General features: G+C 34.9%; 1 protein-coding gene across 1 annotated transcript in view; it reads right to left on the reverse strand.

Moving 5' to 3' along the window:
- The window catches only part of FAP (fibroblast activation protein alpha), a 68692-nt gene extending 48158 nt beyond the window's left edge, over positions 1-20534 (reverse strand). Inside the window, exons 1-6 of the mRNA XM_012760390.3 lie at positions 20276-20534; positions 19862-19946; positions 4317-4415; positions 3292-3386; positions 2274-2348; positions 1352-1404 (exon numbers count right to left, since the gene is read on the reverse strand). Of these exons, the coding sequence (XP_012615844.1) occupies positions 1352-1404; positions 2274-2348; positions 3292-3386; positions 4317-4415; positions 19862-19946; positions 20276-20281 (413 nt within the window). The 5' untranslated portion in view covers positions 20282-20534. The remainder of the gene's footprint in view (positions 1-1351; positions 1405-2273; positions 2349-3291; positions 3387-4316; positions 4416-19861; positions 19947-20275) is intronic.
- Positions 20535-21086: the final 552 nt, after the last annotated feature.

The raw sequence follows: 21086 nt of genomic DNA on the forward strand, positions 1-21086 counted from the left end.
TCTTCCAAGGCATATAAAAGACTTGGAAATAGTGATATTAAGTTATGCCTTGAATATCAACAAATTTGTCATCCCTAACATTCTAAATCATACTGTATTTATCTGACCAAAAAAAAAAAATCTGGAAAATTGGATGGCTATACAGAAAACAAAACAACTCCCCCCCCAAGAAAAACAAAACTGGCTTGATTCAATATAATGCAGAAAAACTAAAAACGTAAGGTGATTCTAGGTTCTAAAGCTTTTACAAACCATGATTAAAATTTTAATACTGTCATCTTCTTTTAGAATGCTGTTCAATTTGGGGAACCTTAAAATAGAGAATTTCAAAATGATTAAAAGAAAAAAAGGACATGATTAAAGCGTTAAGAAATTGTACTGAAAGACAAAGATCCTGTCCCACCTCACTAGTCTAGAAGTTTCTTGAGAGTAGAGTTGGTACCTCAAGCTCATTTGTATCCCCCTGCAAATATATGTGTTTCGCATAGCAAGTGCTCAATAAATACTGCTTGAATTTGGAGATAATGTAGATACAGGGAAGAGAAGGACTCACAATGCATATGATGGATTTATATTCACTTCCTGTTTATTAATTTTACCATTTAAGGATATCAGAGTCATTGTTTTCTAAAAATTTAAAACAAGTAGATAGATTATTGTTTTGAATTTTTGTGTTCTTGCTAGACAAAAGGGGAAATAGACTAGAAGATTTTTTTCAATACCTCTTCAAGCCGTGTGATTATTTTCCCTTGTATAACAGCAAAGAGAATATCACATTAAGATGAGTAACTAAACCAATTCATTGTCCACACTCAGCCAGAGTGATTTTTCTAAGGTGCAAATCTGATCATGTCATTTCCCATTTAAAACCCTTGAGTGATTCACTATTGTCATCAGGAAGAGATCTAAACTCTTTTTAATGATTTCCTTATCATTATTTGGCCTAATGCTTCCTGCTTCAACTGCTTCCCAACCTTACACCACCCCCCACTAGTCAGCAGGCTCCTCCAATTTCAACTAAACTGATCTAATTTGAGTTTCCTGAACCCTCCATGCTCTCCCTTCCCTTTGGACCTTACACATACTCTTTCTTCTGCCAGAAATTCTCTCCCTCAATCCTTTGCCTACCTGAACATTCATTCTTTTTTCTTTTAAATGGTAAATATTTCAAATAGTTAAAACAAATATATAAAGAAAATGGCATCTATCTGACAATATATCTATTATCTAAATTTAAGAGAAACTAAGGTCAGTATAAAGATAATGTAGTCTTAACCTCAAATGAGAGCATGGAATGAAAAGACTGGGTATTAGATTTAAGCAGCATTAATGAATAGAGGTGATGTTTTACCCATTCCTAAGGTCATAGATGTGATACGTTGCCGTGTAAGAGTATCTCCAAAGCTGTCAGAAAGAAGAGACGCAAGACAAATTACAGTTTAAAAAAAGCTTACATCAATAATGTATAATCATATATCATCCAATTCGAAGTTCAGAATTATAAAAGGACTACTTTTACAAGGCACTAGGAAGAATATGTTTCAATTCCAAACGAGTCTTCATTTAAAGAGTTTTACTGTGGACTTTTGTGCCGTTTGTCCAAGTTCCAGAACTAATCTCAGCAATGATTCAACCCTCACTCCATAAAAAGCATATCCAAAGACATTTCCTAACACAAAAAGCTTATCTTTGACACACTGTATCCTAGGAATTTTCCCTTCATGTTTTACCTGTATTGGAGTAAAACCACTATGATTTCCACAGCCCGTAAGAATTATTCTGTGCTTGGGTAATTCATTATAATGATACCCTTTAAAATTTGGTAAAGAAAATTGCGTATAACATATGGTTTTCTTACAAAATGATTGCCTTTCTTTGAGTGTAGTTTTTAAATAATGGAAATTTTAAAAATGAATAGGAGATATTTAACTTATAATTCCTCCTGAGCAAAGCTATTCTTTTTCTTGGTAGGCATGTTTGTGCTGTGGTTAGTGAATGATGCAAGTATTATTTTGGACTCTGTTAGTCCATGATACAGTCCGAGCTCTGTTAGCTCGGTTAGTGAATGATGCAAGTATTATTTTGGACTTCTTAAACTGCTTTTGAATTCTTGACAGAGAAGCTCCATCAGATTGAAATGTGTCTTTCTGAAGATTGTTGGTGGCCAAGTCCTGAACATTTAAAGAAAGAGTCTTGCTTTCTCTTACTTTTTAAACTAACTTGTGTATTAGTAGGAGATATAATAAGATATACCCAAATAAAATAGTTGATACCTTTGAATAATCACTTTCTAGATATGCAAATTGCCGATCAGGTGATAAGCCATAATTTGAAGCATTTATACTTTTCTGAAATTATGAAAAAGTCGATTAGAATACAGAAAAATAACAAAGAGCCATGTAAAGTTGTAGTTCTAAAAGAATTCTATATCATTGATATACTCCTACATAAATATTCTTTCATTGCAATTGAAAAAATTGTATGCAGTACCTGCTATATATAAAGAAATTTACTAAACACTATGGGGGGAGGATGTAATAGATAAGACATGACATATGATTTCAAGAACGTTATGATGTTAAACTTGTAATGAAGTAACATATTACAAATTAGAAAGCTCTAAAAAGGAGATTCAATATAGTATTGCAAAATCATTAAGGCGGAAATGATTGAATTCAGATGAGGGGATCATTGGTTGCACAGAGGAGGAGAGTATTATTATCTCTGAACTTGGTTTTAAAAGATTAGTAGGCTTTTAAGGGTGGATAAAGTAGGAGGATTAAGAGCCTGGGAGAACAGAATACCATGTGCCCATTTATCATAGCTACCACTTATTGATCATTTATTCTGTGTTAGGCATTGTCCCAAGCACTTTCAAATGTTATTTCATTTAATTCTTATATTAATCTAAAGATATATTATTATTCCCACTTTACAGAGGAAAAAACTGAGGCAAAGTGAGGTTGATGTAGTGTAGACTCAAGATTCCAAGACTAGTGTAGACTCAAGATTCAAAGCCAAGATTTGAACCTCAATTTGCCTGACTCTGAGGACTGAGTTTCTAACTATCTTATGCCATACTACTTCTACAGAGGAAGAAAGATGCCCCCAGGTGATTCATAAGAAGGCAAGGACAATAGCTTAGTGTGTCTAGAAGAGAGAATTGCAGGACTCTAGTAGGAGATTGGGCCTGGAAAGTCCAGATCAGGTGCTAAGGCTTTGAATTCTGTCCTTGGGTCAGTGAGGAGCTGGCAAAGTTTTCTGAGGAGGAAAATGATGTTGGATACCTACCAGGGTGCTATTACTCAAAATGGTATATGATTCTCCTGTTTCAATATTATAAAATATTACATTATTATCTGCAGATTGATGAAGATATTCTTGTCCTTTAAACAAGAAAGAAAACAAAACTTGAAATGATCTTTTAACAGAAAATACATTTCTAACAACAACAAAAAAACCCTCTCTTATTTCCCAGACCTACTTTGTTTTTCCTACCTGTGCAGTATATATTGCTTTGTCAGATTTAAAATAAATTGACGGTGGAAGTGAGAGAAGTATGCTTTTCTCTGCTTCACACAGAGATGCCGCATTTGCTAGCAGCAGCCCTATTCTAACTGATTCAGGGTGCTTAGGATTAAAATTTTGTTTTCTGTGAGTTACAAAGAAGATAAGCTAGTTTAAAATAGTACATTTCTTTTGCAATGATAAAAATAAGTTACATTTGGGTTGTGTTCGATTTAGTTTAAAACATACTTTATATGAATTTTATTTTCTAAACAAAAAAATAAAAATATTCGATTTGTTTAGTGGTACTTAAACATACAACTATAATGTCACAAACTATTTAGTTGATATCACCATCTATTTGATTCAACTTATTTGATAATATCCTATTTTGAAAAGCATATGCAAATAACAATTTTATAACCCTTAAAGGGTTTGTTGTCAGAGTGGGATTTTGTCTGTTTTCCAGATTAACAAAGAAATTTCTCTTTTGGTAAAATTCTCATACCTAAATAGGTGCATATCTCCCATTCTCAAAAGCTGTACCAGACCCTCAAATTATTCAACAATGCATTTTTAACTTTTCCCTTTCTGTTTAATCTCCTATTGGCCCCATTACTATTGGGCAAATCCAGTTTGAATCGTCTTGTCAAAACTGTTTTGGTAAGCGCTTGGGTTATTCAGATAATTATTCCTTTTGTCCATTTCAACTGATATGGTTTCAGTTACTATACAGATGCATTGGCACCAAAATCAAGACAAAACAAAATACATTTTCAAAACCCCTAAAAGATAAACAATCCATTTACCTGAAATCCAGTTTGGAAAAAATGTTTTGTAAGAAAATGTCCCATTTAAAATATCTTTCAGTGTGAGTGCTCTCGTTGTGCTTCCTTCAGAGTTGTGGACTTTGGGAGAAAAGGAAATATATTCTTATTAAAAACAAGGGTAATAAATCAGTAGAATAAATTCTATGCCTGGCCTCAATCTGTTCTTTCTCACATAATGATAAAGTCTGCAATTTGCTAAGCGCTTGCTTAAATCCTATCTTACTAATTTTCATTATTAGTAGTATTTTCATAGATAGGATAACCAAGGCTTTAGGGAGGTAGTTTGATTGCCTGGAAGGGAAAACTGGTGGGAAAATGTAAAGGAAGGTGAAAGTAGCAGCAAAGGGGCTTACAGAGCACCTGGGACATTATTCCTTAGGCAATGAATGAAGAGTTGTCAAGGATTTTTGAGGAAGAAGATGAGATGAGGTTCCAATAACTCTAGGCCTTGCAGAGCTGAGATTATGGACCATGTGGGTTTGATTATAAATTCAGCCTCTTAAGCAGTTCACTGTATTTCCTCACACCAGGCTTAGCTTGAATTTCCACTGATTGATCAAGAATTTATTTTAGAACCCCAGTTGGTCAGATGAGATCAAGCGGAATCCTAACCTTCAGAAATCTCAACAGAGGCATTAAAGAATGTAGGTAATTTTCTTTTTCTGACTATGGATTTTTAGAATGAGAAAGCCTACCAGAAGAAAAGAAAACCACATGATCTATACAATTTATTTTGGAAATCGCAAGAGTAGAGGTTGTCCATAGAAAATCTAGCTTAATCTAGCTGACAAACCCCAAAGAAATTTCATCTATATTTGAATCTTTCAAAACAATTTTGTTAACCAAACATGACTCTAATTATCAGAACAAACTCATTGTAGAGCTCTGAAACAGCCAGATACACCAGGCAGAAAATAAAGCAATCAATTCCCAATCCCCGTTTATACACTTACGGCCATTCCCTCTCTCCCACCCTACCCCTTCTCCAGATCACCACTTCGCAGAACCAAAACTTACAGAAATGCCCTATACCTTGAATAGCATTTAGGTGAAAATAAAACTGTGAAAGATGAGAGCTGTAACTTTATCTTTGTGCCAAACTCTTCCATAGCTTTCTATGACTCTTCTGATAAGGACCAAAAATGGTGATTTGGACAACAGGTGCTGGCTAGTCTCAGACAAGCTACCCTGCCAGCCCTCCCTGCCCCTCTTTCATTACTTACCAGTCTCCAAACATAGTTGGCTTTCTGTTCCTCACATATTCTTTCTGTAGGGCTTCTGAAGCTCTTCCCTCCCTCTCTCTTTGCCTCTTGTTTTCTATTCAGCCTTTAGTGCTCAGTTGAAGGGCAACTTCCTCTGGGAAGCCCTTCCTGATCCATGGTTAACCTGGTTAAGGTCAAGTTCCCTTGTTACACATTCCCATAGACTATATTGCCTTCTTTTAGAGCACTTGCTTTGGGTTGTAATCATGTCTGTATTTGAGTAATTCTCTTCTTATTGGTTTCCCACCTCCCACTATATAATCAAAACAGTTACTATAAGGCCAAAGACCATGCATGTCTTATTTTTCTCACTGTCACATCCCCAATGTCTAGCACACCCTAACATTTAATAAATACTTGAGTGACTGGATACTTGAAATGAAGCCTACCTGGCTGGCTGAGATTTGTGCCCTTCTTTTAATTTCCTCCATGGCTTTGGTGAGTAGATCTCTGGCACCCCAGCTTGCTCACTTATAATATAAGGGACTGGACTAGAAGATGCTGATAATCCTTTCAGCTATGCCATACTAGATTTTAAAATTTGAAACTCAACTTATTCTATTAACCTTGTAGTTTCATAAATATACTGCCATGTATGTAGTAAGAGCAAAATGATCAACTGGGCAATAGCATCTTCTGCTATTTTAATTGATTCACACTGATACATGTATGTTCCACACATTTGATTAAGACTATGAGTTTATTTTCTTAATTTAGCAAAAACTCATTGTGGTAGCTATAAGAATGCAAGTGGCTGGTATGCCCCTTTGTAGCTAGACACTGAATACTTAATAACATTAAGTTATTCTGTTTTTTTAACAATGATCTTCCTATAATCTGGTTGCATCCTACTTAAGGTTGCATATGATATACAATTATTTATAATGAAACTTCTGTTTAATGGAATGATTTTGTGCAGAAGTCAAACTATTGAATTTGTAATTCCTATTCAACAAATAAAAGATCATTTACTATAATAGCATTATAATAATTGCCAAGTACTGCATTTAGTTCAACTTAAATAGCTCCCCTAAGAGCAAATTACAATCTGTTTCTACCATAATCAAGGGAAAATCATAACACTATTTGTAGTGGAAATTATTTTCTATTTGAGATACATTTAGTTTATATCTACATAATCCTGAATATCCAGATGGAAAAATTTTAAGTATAGTAAATCCATTTACTGTGAATGTCAAAATAGCTATATAATTGTTTTTTAAAAAAACTTTTTTGTTATTAATTCAATAAATGAATATAACCTTGGTGATGTTTCTTTTGAGTATAAAGAATGATTTGGTTATGGCTAATGATTTATATCATGTTTTTTCCTATTTAAGTATCTTTGCATATAATTTTTATTACTGGCAGCTATGCATAAGACATTCATAGCTATAATTAATCTTCATTTTTATAGATGGTTAAATTAAGTGAGATAATTAAGTAAAACATTTAGCTCTATGCTTGGCACATGGTAAGCAGGCAATCAATTTTACCTTTTAGGATTAGCATAACTCATCAGTATTTTTCAAACAAATATTTTAGATCAGTGTTTCCCAAACAAATTTGACCATTGGGACTTTTGGTTTTGAATATTTACTAAAACCACAGTTTGAAAAATGCAGTTTCAGATTAGGCTATTAGTATATACAATTAAGATTTACTTTTATTCTAGTTTAATGAAATTCATCAGTTATACTAAGAACATTTTGTCTGTTGTGCAGCTACATAATTGAACTGTTACAATTGTGTTAATAAATGCAGTTAGTATTAATATTGTACATATTGATAAATAAAATTTATATAAAAAACAAGTTTCAAATTATTTTTTTAGTATATACTCATTTTCCTTTCCATGTCACTAAAAAGCATCCTGATCCTTATCAGATTTCTCAAAAAGATTGTAAGGATTAGTGATTTATTCTTTTAAACCCCTAATTTATATTATACAAAAAGGTTATGCTTAATAGTATATTTCATATTACTTCCTAGGAAGTCATTTATTTTATATGGGCACATAGTAGCTATAAATGCCAGCAATGTATATAGAGAGCTTAGCATATGTCCTATTATGACTCAAAATATCTGTAAAGCAATTTTAAACATGTATTAATGTACTACTAATTGCCATAATGAGAATAATCCTCACCACCACCCAAGAAATGCTGAGTGGATGTATGAAAAGCGTATCTTTTTTTTTTTTTTTTTTTGAGACAGAGTCTCGCTTTGTTGCACAGGCTAGAGTGAGTGCCGTGGCGTCAGCCTAGCTCACAGCAACCTCAAACTCCTGGGCTCAAGCATTCCTTCTGCCTCAGCCTCCCGAGTAGCTGGGACTACAGGCATGCGCCACCACGCCCGGCTAATTATATATATATATATTAGTTGGCCAATTAATTTCTATTTATAGTAGAGATGGGGTCTTGCTCTTGCTCAGGCTGGTTTCGAACTTCTGACCTCGAGCAATCCGCCCGCCTCGGCCTCCCAGAGTGCTAGGATTACAGGCTTGAGCCACCGAGCCCGGCCTGAAAAGCATATCTTGATGAGCCAGCTACATTTATATGGGAATAGGGTTAATGGTGCAGACTGGGGTAAGATGACTACTCCTAATCTCATTTTATTGTTGTAAACTATACAACAAGATGTGTGCTGTAAACTCACATCTCACATGTGATGTAGCCAGGGCTTGGACAGTGTAATTATGTTGGTGTCAGGCTGGGTACAGTTGAATTTGTCCCCAATATAGTGGGAGAAATTTAAGTTAGGCATTCTTTTTTTCCTGTTGAAAATGACCACATGTTCATAAATGTAATGGAGTAATGTATCTATTCTGAGATATTGCATTAGGTCACATGTTAGAGTGGAACTAAGGCATAAAATTTACTTAGAACTTTCAACACAAGCTCTGATTCTTTGTACATGTAGAAAGATTGTAAATATAATAATGTTTTGCTACATTATCAATTTTGACCACCATATCAATCACCAACAGAAATGACATTCCACTGGGCACTATGAAAATACCCCTGGCTTTTTGCTTTCTCAACATTTATCTAAATTTATCGAATATGAATTTTTAAAATCTCTATTTATGTGGAAAATAATTGAGTAAGGCATAGGTCTTTATCCATGACAGCAGAGGCTGTGTTTGATTTTTCCTACTACTATGTGCCTGGAGGCTAGGACAGTGCTTGGCATATAGTGGGAGCACAGTAAATATTTGCTAGATGAAAAAATAAATGAACTTGAGAGATTTTGTACCCAGTTGTTTTTTTGTTGTTGTTGTTTTTCTTTGAGACAGAGTCTCTCTTTGTTGCCCAGGCTAGAGTGAGTGCTGTGCTGTGACGTCAGCCTAGCTCACAGCAACCTCAAAATTCCTGGGCTCAAGCAATCCTTCTGCCTCAGCCTCCCGAGTAGCTGGGACTACAGGCATGTGCCACCATGCCTGGCTAATTTTTTCTATACATATTAGTTGGCCAATTAATTTCTTTCTATTTATAGTAGAGACGGGGTCTCGCTCTTGCTCAGGCTGGTTTCAAATTCCTGACCTCGAGCAATCCACTCGCCTCGGCCTCCCAGAGTGCTAGGATTACAGGTGTGAGCCACCTTACCCGGCTCCCACTTGTTTTTGATAATTCTACCCATTACTTTCTGCCCTCTAGTCCATGTTGTAAATTTCATCAATGCACTCTTTTTCCTAGATATGCCTTCATTTAAATATTTATATGAAAATTTAGTCTTTGGAATTACTTGGAATGCTTGTTTAAAAAACAGATTCGTAGTAATTTATCTCAATCTTACTAAATCAGAATCTCTGGGGTTGTGATCTTGGTAGCTTTAGTTTTTACCAACCCCTTGGAAGATTCTTTTGCAAATGTCCAGAATCCCAATGTAATGATTTCACTGAGTCCACTCTGTTCAATGTACTCCTATGCCTGTCAATACAATCCCTTCTTGACTACAAACTCCTGCTCTGTGGGTGAGGCTGTCCTGCATAGCAGTCTATACTGCATGGAGAACAGATCCACACAACTAAGTGTTGCCCATGGTTTTCAAGGAATGTTAATGGTCTGTTTAATGCCCATTGCCTTCAAATGGACTCTTCTTTAGGTATATTCCTTTTGCTGATACTGGCAAACTGGAGAAAAGACCAGGGGACTGATTCTGCTCCAGATTAGATTTAAGTGAGATTATAGAGAAAGCACTAGAATCATTGTTTTCTAGTGTTTTGAATGTGCATGTGTGTAAATTATTATAAAATACATCTCCACAGCAACACACACACTAAATAAGTTCCCATCACCTGAAAATATTCCATTAATAATTATTGGTTGAATAAATGGATTTTATTTCCCTTTTCAAATAACATTTTAATATCAAAATGTAATGATTTGATGATTTTGGAAGATTAGCTCTGGCAACTATAATGTTTAAACTCTAGTAGTTGAACAGAAGTAAAAATTAATTCTGAAAGCATATCGCTCCGCTATACATAACTGACACTTACTTGATTAACACTTAATTCCTCACAGTGGCCTTAAATTCGATTTGGCCCATCTTTGGCATAGTTACTCACATATTGCTTAAACACTCTAATTAACTTTGCTTTAATTATTTGCATTTTCAACTTATTAAAGCAAAGCTGAAAATTATTTCAATTACGAATCCAAGAAATTACAATTCACAGAAATGATTCACAAGCAAGTAAATGATTCACTATTCACCTAATTCTTTCTTACAACTTTGTGCTGCTTCTTTATTAGGATTCTGTTTCTGTTTCTGCCATTTAATGGTCTAGTCCTGAAAATTTAGATCATATTCATCATAAACCAATTGAGAAAATGTGTTTTATTAAGTGGACACACAATGGCTGGCAGGTCCCTTTGTTCTCATTTTCGCATTAGATTTGGAATTGATGCTTATGAAGCCATTCCAAGGTAAGTGACATGGGCTCCCAGGCCCACCATCCCCCATCCTTCTGCTGGCTCTGCAAATATACTAGGAGGCATCAGTTCCAACCATTGCATCTCAGGTCATGTTTGTTTCCTGAGTGAGAGCAACAGGGGCAAGGATAGGAAATAATAGGGTAGGAAATAAACTACTTACAAGCTAATATGATCAAATTTGGGTAAAGACTGACAACTTTGAAAGAAATGGATCTGAGCTAGCTTTATACTAGAAAGTTTTATATTTTACTTAAGTTCTTGTAGGTACTAAACACTCTACGTGCATGGGTCTGTTAAATCCTCACAGCAACCTTCCACAACAAGTACTATTATGAATACCATTTTACAGATCAGGAAATGAAAACTAGAGAAGTAAACTAATTTGCCTAATACATAGCAAAGCTGGAGTTTCAATACAGCTCTATCTGATTTTGGAGGCTGAGTGAGTACTTTACTACTCTACTATATAATTAATGTGAGAGCATGCATGTAATAAAACAACAAAATACAACAAACACAAAAATAACACAAGAATCAAGCAACACACAAGGGGGTAGAATAATTGTACTCCAAAATCTAAGAGAAAGGGAGGCAATTTGAGCTTTATCAAAGCAGAGAGGTTGCTAGCTATAAAGCTCTTACTGTCTAGTTGAAGACAGTAGTAGCTCTCAGCTCTAAAAACAATTTTCTATGGTTCTCTTAATAAACAATACTGAACAACATGAGTTACTCAAGGGAAATGTCAACCTTCTTTAAACAGCCCATTTGTGTGTTGTTTTATTGTTGTGTTATATTATTTCAACTAGGGCTCACTTATTTTTCAGAATAGCTAAAGCTATCAAAGATCATAGGATATGATCCACATAATGCATAAGAACATGAATGGCAAATGACATTTTGGTGACCCTGAAGATGAAAGCAAACCTTGTTTATTTTTGAAAGTCCACTTAGTCTCCTTTGCCAGTTCATCTTCCTCTAATCTCCATTTAAATTTTGGTGTGGCTTTTATTGCTATTGCTTGGGGCTTAAGGAAATGCCATTTTCCTAGGTCATTTCATTCTCCCAGGGCTTCTATCACATATCCTTGGGCTGCCTCACCCCTATCACCACTGCCACACCTGACCTCCACTGGATTTCTTCTCTGAACTCCAGACCTGCATATTAAACTTCCTCTTTAATATCCTCACTTGCATATCTGAGAAGCATTTCAAAATCAATATGTCCAAATCTAAGAGAAGAAAATTTCATACTCCTCCTCCAGATTTCTCCAAATAAATGGCACTACCTACCATCCATGTGTTTCCTCAATACAAATTCCTGGGAGTACTCTGTGACTTTCCTCTTCCCTTATCTCCTTTGCCCAACACCCAGGCCTGATAATTTTCTCCACTAACTTTCTCTCTACTCTGTCTGCATTTCTCCATTTCTATTGAACCTGGTATTTCATTGTGGTTTTGATCTGCATTTTCCTAATGACTAATAATGCTGAGCATGATTCATGTGTTTATTAGTCATTTGTATATTTTCCTTGACAAAATGTCTATCCTTTGTCCATTTTTTAATTGTGTAATTTTCCTTTTTATTATTGAGTTGTAAGATGTCTTCATATATTCTGGATGCCATTCCTTATCATATATACGATTTGCAAATATTTACTCTCATTTTGTGGGTAGTCTTTTTACTTTTTTAAATGGTCTCCGCAACAACCCCCAAAAGTTCAATTTTGATGAAGTCTAATTTATGTATTTTTTTCATTTGTTGCTTACTCTTTTGGTCATATTTTAGAAACCTTTGCCTAGTCCAACAACCTAAAGATTTAACCCTATGTTTTAAGAGTTTTATAGTTTTAGCTCTTATATTTAGGTCTTTGATCCATTTTGATTTTTGTATATAGTATGAGGAAGAGGAGCCAATATCATTCTTTTGCACATGGATATCCAGTTGTTCCAGCAGCATTTGTTGAAAAGGTTTTCCCCATTGAATTGCCATGGGACTCTTATCTAAAACCAATGAACCATAAATATATGGCTTTATTTCTGGTCTCTCAATCTATTCCATTAATTGATATGTTTATCCTTATAGTAGTACCATACTGTCTGATTTTTTTTTAATTTTTAAAATTTTTAATTACTATGGGTACATAGTATAAATAGTTTTACATATTTATGGGGTACATGTGATGTTTTGATACAGGCATACAATGTATAATGACCAAATTAGGGTAATTGAGACATTAATCACCTCATGCGTTCATCATTTCTTTATGTTAGGAGCATTTCAATTCTACTCTTTTAGTTATTTTAAAACATACAATAAATTATTGTTAACTGCAGTACCACACTGTCTTGATTACATGGCTTTGCAGTAAGTTTTGAAATCAGGAAGTATGATTCCTCTAGTTTGTTATTCTTTTTCAAGATTGTTTTGGTCCCTTATATTTCCACATGGATTTTAGGATCAGAAAAAAATAAAAAGCTATCTGGGATTTGGGTAGAGATTGCATTTAATCTGTTGAAAAATTTGGGAAGCATTGTCATCTAAAAAATACTGAGTTTTCCAATCCATAAACATGCGATGTTTTTCCATTTATTTAAATCTTCTTTTTGGATTATTCATTGCAAATGTATATAAATACCATTGATTTTTATATCTTGATCTTGTGTCCTGCAACTTTGCTGAAGGTGCTTATTAGCTCTAGTAGTTTTTCAGTATAATTCCTTAGCATTTTTCTATAAACAAGATTATGTCATCTGGAAATAGAGATAGTTTTACCTCTCCTTTTCCAATCTGGATACTTTTTATTATTTTTTCTTGTCTAATTTCCCTGACTAGAACCACCAATAAAATGTTGAATGGAAGTGGTAAGAGAATACATCTTGTCCTGTTATTGATCTTAGAGGGAAAGTGCTGATTATTTAACCATTAAGTGTAATTTTTTTTTTGTCATTTTTTTATAGATTCCTTTTATCAGGTTGGGGAAGTTCCTCCTAATTCTACTCTGTTGAGTGTTTTTATTATGGAAGGGTGCTGAATTTCGTCAAATCCTTTTTCTGTAACAATTTTAATGATTATGAGATTTGTCTCCCTGTCTCTATTAATAAGTTTTATTATGTTAATTGATTTTCAAATGTTAAACCAACCTTGTATTCTTGGGATAAATCCTACTTGGTCATGGGATATATATATATATATATATATATATATATATATATATATAATCTTTTTTATATATTGCTGGATTTGGCTTGCTAGTATTTTGTTGAGAATTTTTGCATCTATATTCCTAAGAGATATTGGCTTATAATTTTTTCTTCTTGTGACATTTTTGTCTGGTTTTGGCGTCAGGGCAATACTAACCTTATAGAATGAGTTGGGAAGTGTTCTCTTGTATTTTTATGTTGAAAAAGTTTGTGAAAGATTGATAATTTTTCTTTAAGTGTTTGGTAGAATTTATCAGTGAAGCCATGTGGGCCTAGGTTTTTTTTTTTTTTAATGGGAAGTTTTTAAATGACTAATTTGATCTCTTTAGGTGTTATAATTCCATTCAGATTTTCTGTTTCTTCTTGAGCAAGTTTGGGTAGTTAGTATCTTTCTAGGAATTTTTCTATTCCATCTAAGTTATCTGATTTTTTTGACATACAGTTGCTATATCCTGTTCACTTAAAGAATCCTAACACATCAGTTTTCCACCAAGTATAAAATCATAACCTGTATGAAAAGTATTTAATTTAGATACAAAACCATGCTATTCTTTTTGTTATTAATAATAATAAAGATTAATAAATATTGTAAGTTATTCTGGTTTTACTTGGTAATTTTAGTCAATTTACAAGGACACCGGAAATAAAAAGTAAGTTTTTTGTTTTGTATATAATGGAAAATACATTTTAAAAAGACTGATGAGTATTTGATTAACTCTTCTATGAAAAGATCATTTTGTTATCTGCCTACTGCAATTAGTTATTGCTATATTTTAAGGCTCAGTTTGGCTGTCTCCGGTTCTTAAAAGCTTTTAGTCCCGATTCTACATCCCTGATTTGAGCTTTGGAACATATTTTTCTCAAGGTATCTCTATGACTGGATGTTCTTGTGTAAGTTGTAACACAATTTGCATTGGAAATCCAAGACAGGTAAACTCCCACCACCCCCTGGATTTGTTCTGTAAAATTTGGATTCAGTCAAAAGGCCGTACTCAAGGATCCAGAAGGCCACTGTGGCTCCAAGGATGCAGGTGTCCCCACCTCTCTAAAGACTTAAATTATTTTTTAAATTATTTAGGATTTGGCAAAACTCAAAGAGAATTTGCCAAACTTCATCTTCTGTGATTTCAAAATCCAAATGTAAACTAGAGAAATATAATCTGCAAACTTGATTTATTTATGCAACTCAAAAGCTCTTTTATGTCCATGACCTTTCTGAATCTTTTCCTTAAGATTTTAGACTTCCCCATATTTCCTTCATGACAACAGTGAAAAAATAAGCTTAAAAGTCTTAAGATGTTTTTGGGGGGGAGTCTATTTTACAGACTCAATGTTGATACTAGGAAAAGTTTTAAACCTTCAAAACATATTTACATTTCCTTTGAAGATGATTTCATATCACATATATCTTATTTTCCTAAAGGTGATTGTTGAGCAGTAATATAATGATAATGATAATAGTAACAACAATGGATTCTGCCTAAAATGTTGGCATTTTAAATATTTCTTTTTATAAAATATTGATCTCTCTTCTGTCCAAATTGCCTATGACTTTAGATATCTTTGTGAATGCCTTATATAAGGCAAAACTTAGCTAAATAAGCAATCACTACAAATTTTAAATAAGTATATATGTGTGCATGTATAATCACAATTACATGTGCATATACATATTTTCTTTGTTAATTTATTTAAGTGATTTTGGTCTCACAGCTCTATCAGTTTCCTTTTGGTTCCTTAAATTTCCCAAACACTTTCCTGCTTCAGTGTCTTTGCACTTGCTACTTCCTCTACATTCAGAGCTTGATCCCTAGCTTATGGGTTATTTTTTTTATCCTTAAGATCTAAGCTCAAATATCATCTCAGAGAAGCTTTCATTGGCTACACTTGTTATGGACTGAATTGTGCGCCTCCAAAATTCATAGCTTGAAGCCCTAAACCCCACTATGACTGTGTTTAAAGACAGAGCCTTTAAGGAGGTAACTAAAGTTAAATGATGTCATAAGGGTGGGGCCCTAATCCCACAGGAGTGGTGTTCTATAAGAGGAAGCAATGCCAGGATGCACTTGCAGAAAAGATCCCGAGGAGGGAGGAAAGCTTCTGGAGAAGCCAAATCTGCTGACACCTTGATCTTGGACTTCCAGCCTCCAGAACAGTGGGAAAATGAGTTTCTGTTATTTAAGTCACTAGTTTATGGCATTTTGTGCTGGTGACCTGAGCAGACTGATACAAATCTGGGTACTGAGAAGTGGGGTGCTTCTGTCACAACTGTCTAAACATTTAAAGAGAAGCCAAAAAATCTAACTTTTTTATGTGAAATCTTCTGATGTTTTAAAATTGGCCATTAATATAAATTTGTACAAAACACTGCAGGCCAAAATCAATAATAAAAATAGCAGTAGAAGGAAAAGTGTGTAAAGGTAGACAGAGGACTTCAGGGAGGTCTGAGGCTAGACCACCAATGGTTCTCCTTTCACTGAGAAGCACCAGAGGCACCAGCCAGGGGAACATGGGATTTCTTTGCCCTGTGTAATTCCTTTCTGTTTTATTCCCCATCCTCTCTTCAATTTCCTTTATCCTTCTTTCCTTCCATCTTGCTTTTGCCCTAGAGCTGCTAGTGTTCCTTATATGTGTCTCACACATAGAAGTTTCTGAAATATTTGTTGTCTTTGGTCCAAGGAGTTGGGGGATAGGAACAAGGATGTTACTCAAGGATAAAGACTCCTTACTTTCAGAATTAAGATGAACATTTAAAAAATTGTAATACGTCACACAGAAGGGCCTAGTCTCCATCTTTGTATGTATATGTATACCTATGTTAAGATGGAGAACACAAATGCTAGCCATTGTTAAGTGTCTCCTATATGTTAGAAATTTTAGAAAAATAATAGCTAACATATATTGAGAGTTTGTTCATCACCACGTGGGAAACTCTCCACTTAATAGAATCCAAGGGGAGGTAGGAGAGCTCCCATAATTCCTTTCCCAAAGGTCCAGGAATTCAGAAACTATAAAGCATGAAGCTAGGCCATATGGAATTGACTTGCAAAAATCTGGAGCCTCTGTAACTTTCTAATTCTAGTTTTTGTCTTTGTCACCTCTGTCAGTCTCTTGAAACAAGGAGATCTGTGTCTTTGGAGTCAACAAAAATGAGAGGAAGCTGGGAGCTAAGTTTCCACTCTCAGCCTTGCGGCATCTCCACACAGGAAGAGGAGTGATGCTTGGGAAGAAGAACCTCGAGAGAGAAAAAAGTGAACGGGGGCAGGAGAGAGGAAAAGGGATCATTGAAGGGGTGCAGGCGGAAGCCAAGAAGAACAGCCTGGGATCAGGGGTAGAAACCCATGTGTGTTTCCCATTTTGGCAAAAATAAAAATGGTATATTTTAGAAGTTTCAAAGTTGCTCCTTATATTTACTATTATGTAAGTGAGCTAAATGGATCTTTCTCATTTCACTTCTACATGTTCATATTTGTTCCTAAGATTCTGCTTAACTCCTCCAAAGGCCTTTTAATCCCAAGGTTGGTTCTCCTGGGGCCCTCTCCCTTCCTGGAAAAGCCCTTCTCCTTTTTTCTCTTACTTAGACCCAGTGGGAGATGACAGGAATCCTCCTCTGGTGTCAGTCGTGATGACTGAGCATCTTTGGGTGCACAAAGCACTGGGTCTTTATTCCTCAACCTTCTGGAGGGAGAGCCCGATTGTTGCACCCTGGTAGCCCAGCAGCTAGCACGACGATGGGCAGGCAGTTAGTGGGACTTAAACATTCATATCTAAATAGTGAAAGAATGTTACTTAAGTGTGTCTTTAAGTTTCTCAAAAGAAGACTGTTCTTACACTGAGGCATAAAATGCTGGGCTGAGGATACAAGGGCACCCAAGGCCATCGTGAGGTAATGGGATTTCTGATGAAGTGCGAGAAGCGGGCTAAGTAGGAGTGCACTTGGCTTTGAAATCTGTTCTTTTTTCCCTTTCCTCCTTCCCCTTCCTGCCTTGACACCTTGGATCTTATTTTCATAGGCACTGGGCACATATGAGTGAAGACTGGACCTGACCCTCCAGACAGGAGATGATTGAGGAGTTGGGAGTGAGAAGAAAGGAGGAAGGTAGGAAGGAGGCAGCACTGCACCTAACCTCAGGGCTGCCTTTGGCACAGACCCTGGAAAAGGAGGGCTTCTTGCCCTGGTTCTGCTCACGAAAATAGGGGAATGACTAGTGCCATTTATGAGCTATTTAAGTGACATTCTATGAAGTTCTTCAGCACATGTAGTAAAGAAAGAGAATGGTTTAATAGCCAAAAAACAAAACAAAACAAAAACAAAAACAAAAAAACCAAAATAAACCCCCAAAACAAAAACAAAAAACCAAAGAAACCAGTTCTCATCTTATTTGTGATTTTTCTATTTCTGAATGAGTACTAAAATGTTATCTCAAGTTTAATGTCACCCTATCAGGAAATAATTTTACTTCCGAGAATTATCATGTTGGTAAAAAACTATAAGACTCTTATACGGTAACTCATTTATAACATATATTTATATGTATGTTATAAACTAAACTTGGAAAGAAGGTAAGAATTGGGATTATATGTAATTACACAAATGTCTGTGTGTGTATGCTTATGTACTATTTGCAAAAGTATAAATGTGATATATTTCTTGTTATAGCTCAAATTCCAAAGTGTAATCCACTTTTTTCTTGTGGACCTGGAGGCAGGTTCCCCAATAAAATCTACACACTTTTGCTCTAAGAACATTTGTTTCTGAGAGAGTAGAGTGTCAATTTCACATACTGTTGAGTTTCTTTAAAAATCAGAAGTTAATGTTTAATGGTTTAGTATTGAAAGGGTTAAGAGGATCTAATCTGCCACCTGATAACTACTGGTACAAGGGAAATGTGGCCCCAAAGCCATTGGGTTGAGAGACTGGTCTGAAACAATTTTAAAATCTGTGAAAGATAGGGACATATACACTGCATATATCGCAATAGCTCAGGAACAATCTCATGCTGGCAGAGAGCAGGAAGAAAGACAGAAAATTAACCCTAAAGATGTAAGAACGTCACCTTTATCTTACTGGTTAGCCTATTCATTTTATATAATTTTGGGAGAATCTGATGATCATTTTCAATTTTTCAAAATGTTTTTCTATGTTTCATTTTTTTAAAGCAACAGTCTTTCAGGACTCATGCATTCTTTAGCTGAAGTTGTGTCATCAATCTTTCTTTACTATGAATTAATTTTAACCAAATATATTTCCCAATTAATTACCATAAACTTTCAGTATTTGTTGGTACAAATTTTTCCCCAATCCCTAAACCCCAAGATGCAAGATCTGTTATTGTTGTTGTTGTTGTTTTTTCTGTTTTACAAGCTTGAGTTTCTCTTCATAAATATTTTTATAAAAATCTTCCCCTAATATCATTGGATTATCTATCAGCAGAGTCTTAATTTATATTCAAACTAACCCCAATGTCAGCCCAGGGTATCTTCTCATTTTCAGCAAAGTGAGATCATTGTCAATCTAAGCCTTTTTGTAAGAGAATACAATGTATAATTGATCATAATGCTTGCTTAACAATATTTAGACTTCTAATTTGATCGCTCAATGCTACTACATCTAGAACAACAGTTTCACCTTTTCTATACAGATGCTCCTGAGATCTCCATTCTCAAGTTCTTCCCTAAATTTTTGAAAAAACTATTCAGTAGTTAAAAAAATAACTCCATAGGTTCTGTTTTAACTTTTCCATTCTTACTTATTTTTACTTTCCACGAGACAAACCTAACAATGAAAAACAATGTTAGTTAAAAATACTGTCTCTAAAGGCCTGTCAAAGCTTGTATTTAGCATATATTTTTGGGGGTTGTGGGGGTGATGCAGAATAGTCCTTAGGTTTTTCTATTGCTGAAATAACACTGTAAATCTCTTCCTACCCATGCCTTAAATTCCTCAGTATTTCTGGTCTTGCACAACAACATATCTGTGAGCTTATATGTCTTCTTAGAAATAACAGACTTACTTTGGAACATTAGCACTTATGAAATGTTCAACCACTTGTGATCACGCATTAGTGCATTTTCCAAGCTATTCTAGGCATATAGAGCAAATCAGAGAAAGTACGTACCTCTTGAAGGACGTAAGACAATGCACATCACCAACAAAGCAAGCACAGCAGAAGTGGCAACTCCAAATACGATTTTTAGCCATGTCTACATAAAATAAAGAAAGTTAGGCACATAACATTTTGTGCTAAATAGTAGAAATAGCAGGATTTTGTTTACACGTAAATCCTATTTCTCATTCCCCACAAAGCTTTTGGTTGTCTTTCACTGATCTGGCTATAATTGCTGGAATTCTTCCAGCTCTGCAGGGACAAATGGTTCTATAGTATATTTAGAGCAATTTCCTAATCCCAACCCACTCCAGGAAGTAAATGCTTATATACAAATCCTCACCTTCTAAACAATAGAAAACTCTGATCACATTAAATACAGCCAACCCTCATTCTTTAGCAGTACCTGAGGCTGCATATACTAACCTTCATTTTTCCAGATGTTTTTGAAAGTTAGTTAATTCTGACTTCAGAACGTGGGTCACTGGATCTGTGAAAACCGTTGAAAATAAGCAAGTCTGCCTTCTTAGTTGGAAGCTGAAGCCAGGACAAAGTTTTTTTTTCCTTTCCACGGACTTTTGAGTACCGTGCCAAATTTCAAAAGATTTCTATAAAATTAGAAACAGATTTTGGGGGCGTTTCTTGGCCCTCGAATGAACTGTGAATGGCTCAAGGGAGGTTTTATAGCCTTCTCATCCTTGTAAATTCTACACCAACATCTGCTTACGTTGACATACAGAAGTTTTTATTTATTTATTTATTTTTTACAAGTTAGGTTCATATTTCATTTTCTTCTAGAAATCACTACTGGATCGCATTGGCAAGTCATTGGGTCTTGTATAACCTTCCTATTTGCAACCAAAAGATGAGTTTAAAGTAATGAAACTTTCAGATATATACATTATACATATTATTTAATTTTTAACAGAGGAAGAACACTGAAGTCACATAAGATTTTGTGAGAAATACACCATATAACTGCACTTTTTTCTTCCTCTGGGAGATTATGAGGTATTGCAGACAGAAATGTTTTTCTTTCAGCACAATTTCTTTGTCCATATAGCACCATATGCACTTTCAGTAAATACAGAAGTTTAAAAATTCAACTGTCTAAACCCACGGCTGCTTTACTTTAAAGAAATAAAATGCCATCTGGTGAAATTTAGTATGGGTTAGGTGTGTATGCACAGGCTAGAAAGATGGAAAGATCAGTAAGAATAATTTACCAGTAGACCTT

This window comes from Microcebus murinus, chromosome 8 (genome assembly GCF_040939455.1).
Source record: "Microcebus murinus isolate Inina chromosome 8, M.murinus_Inina_mat1.0, whole genome shotgun sequence".
Classification (NCBI taxonomy): Eukaryota; Metazoa; Chordata; class Mammalia; order Primates; family Cheirogaleidae; genus Microcebus; species Microcebus murinus.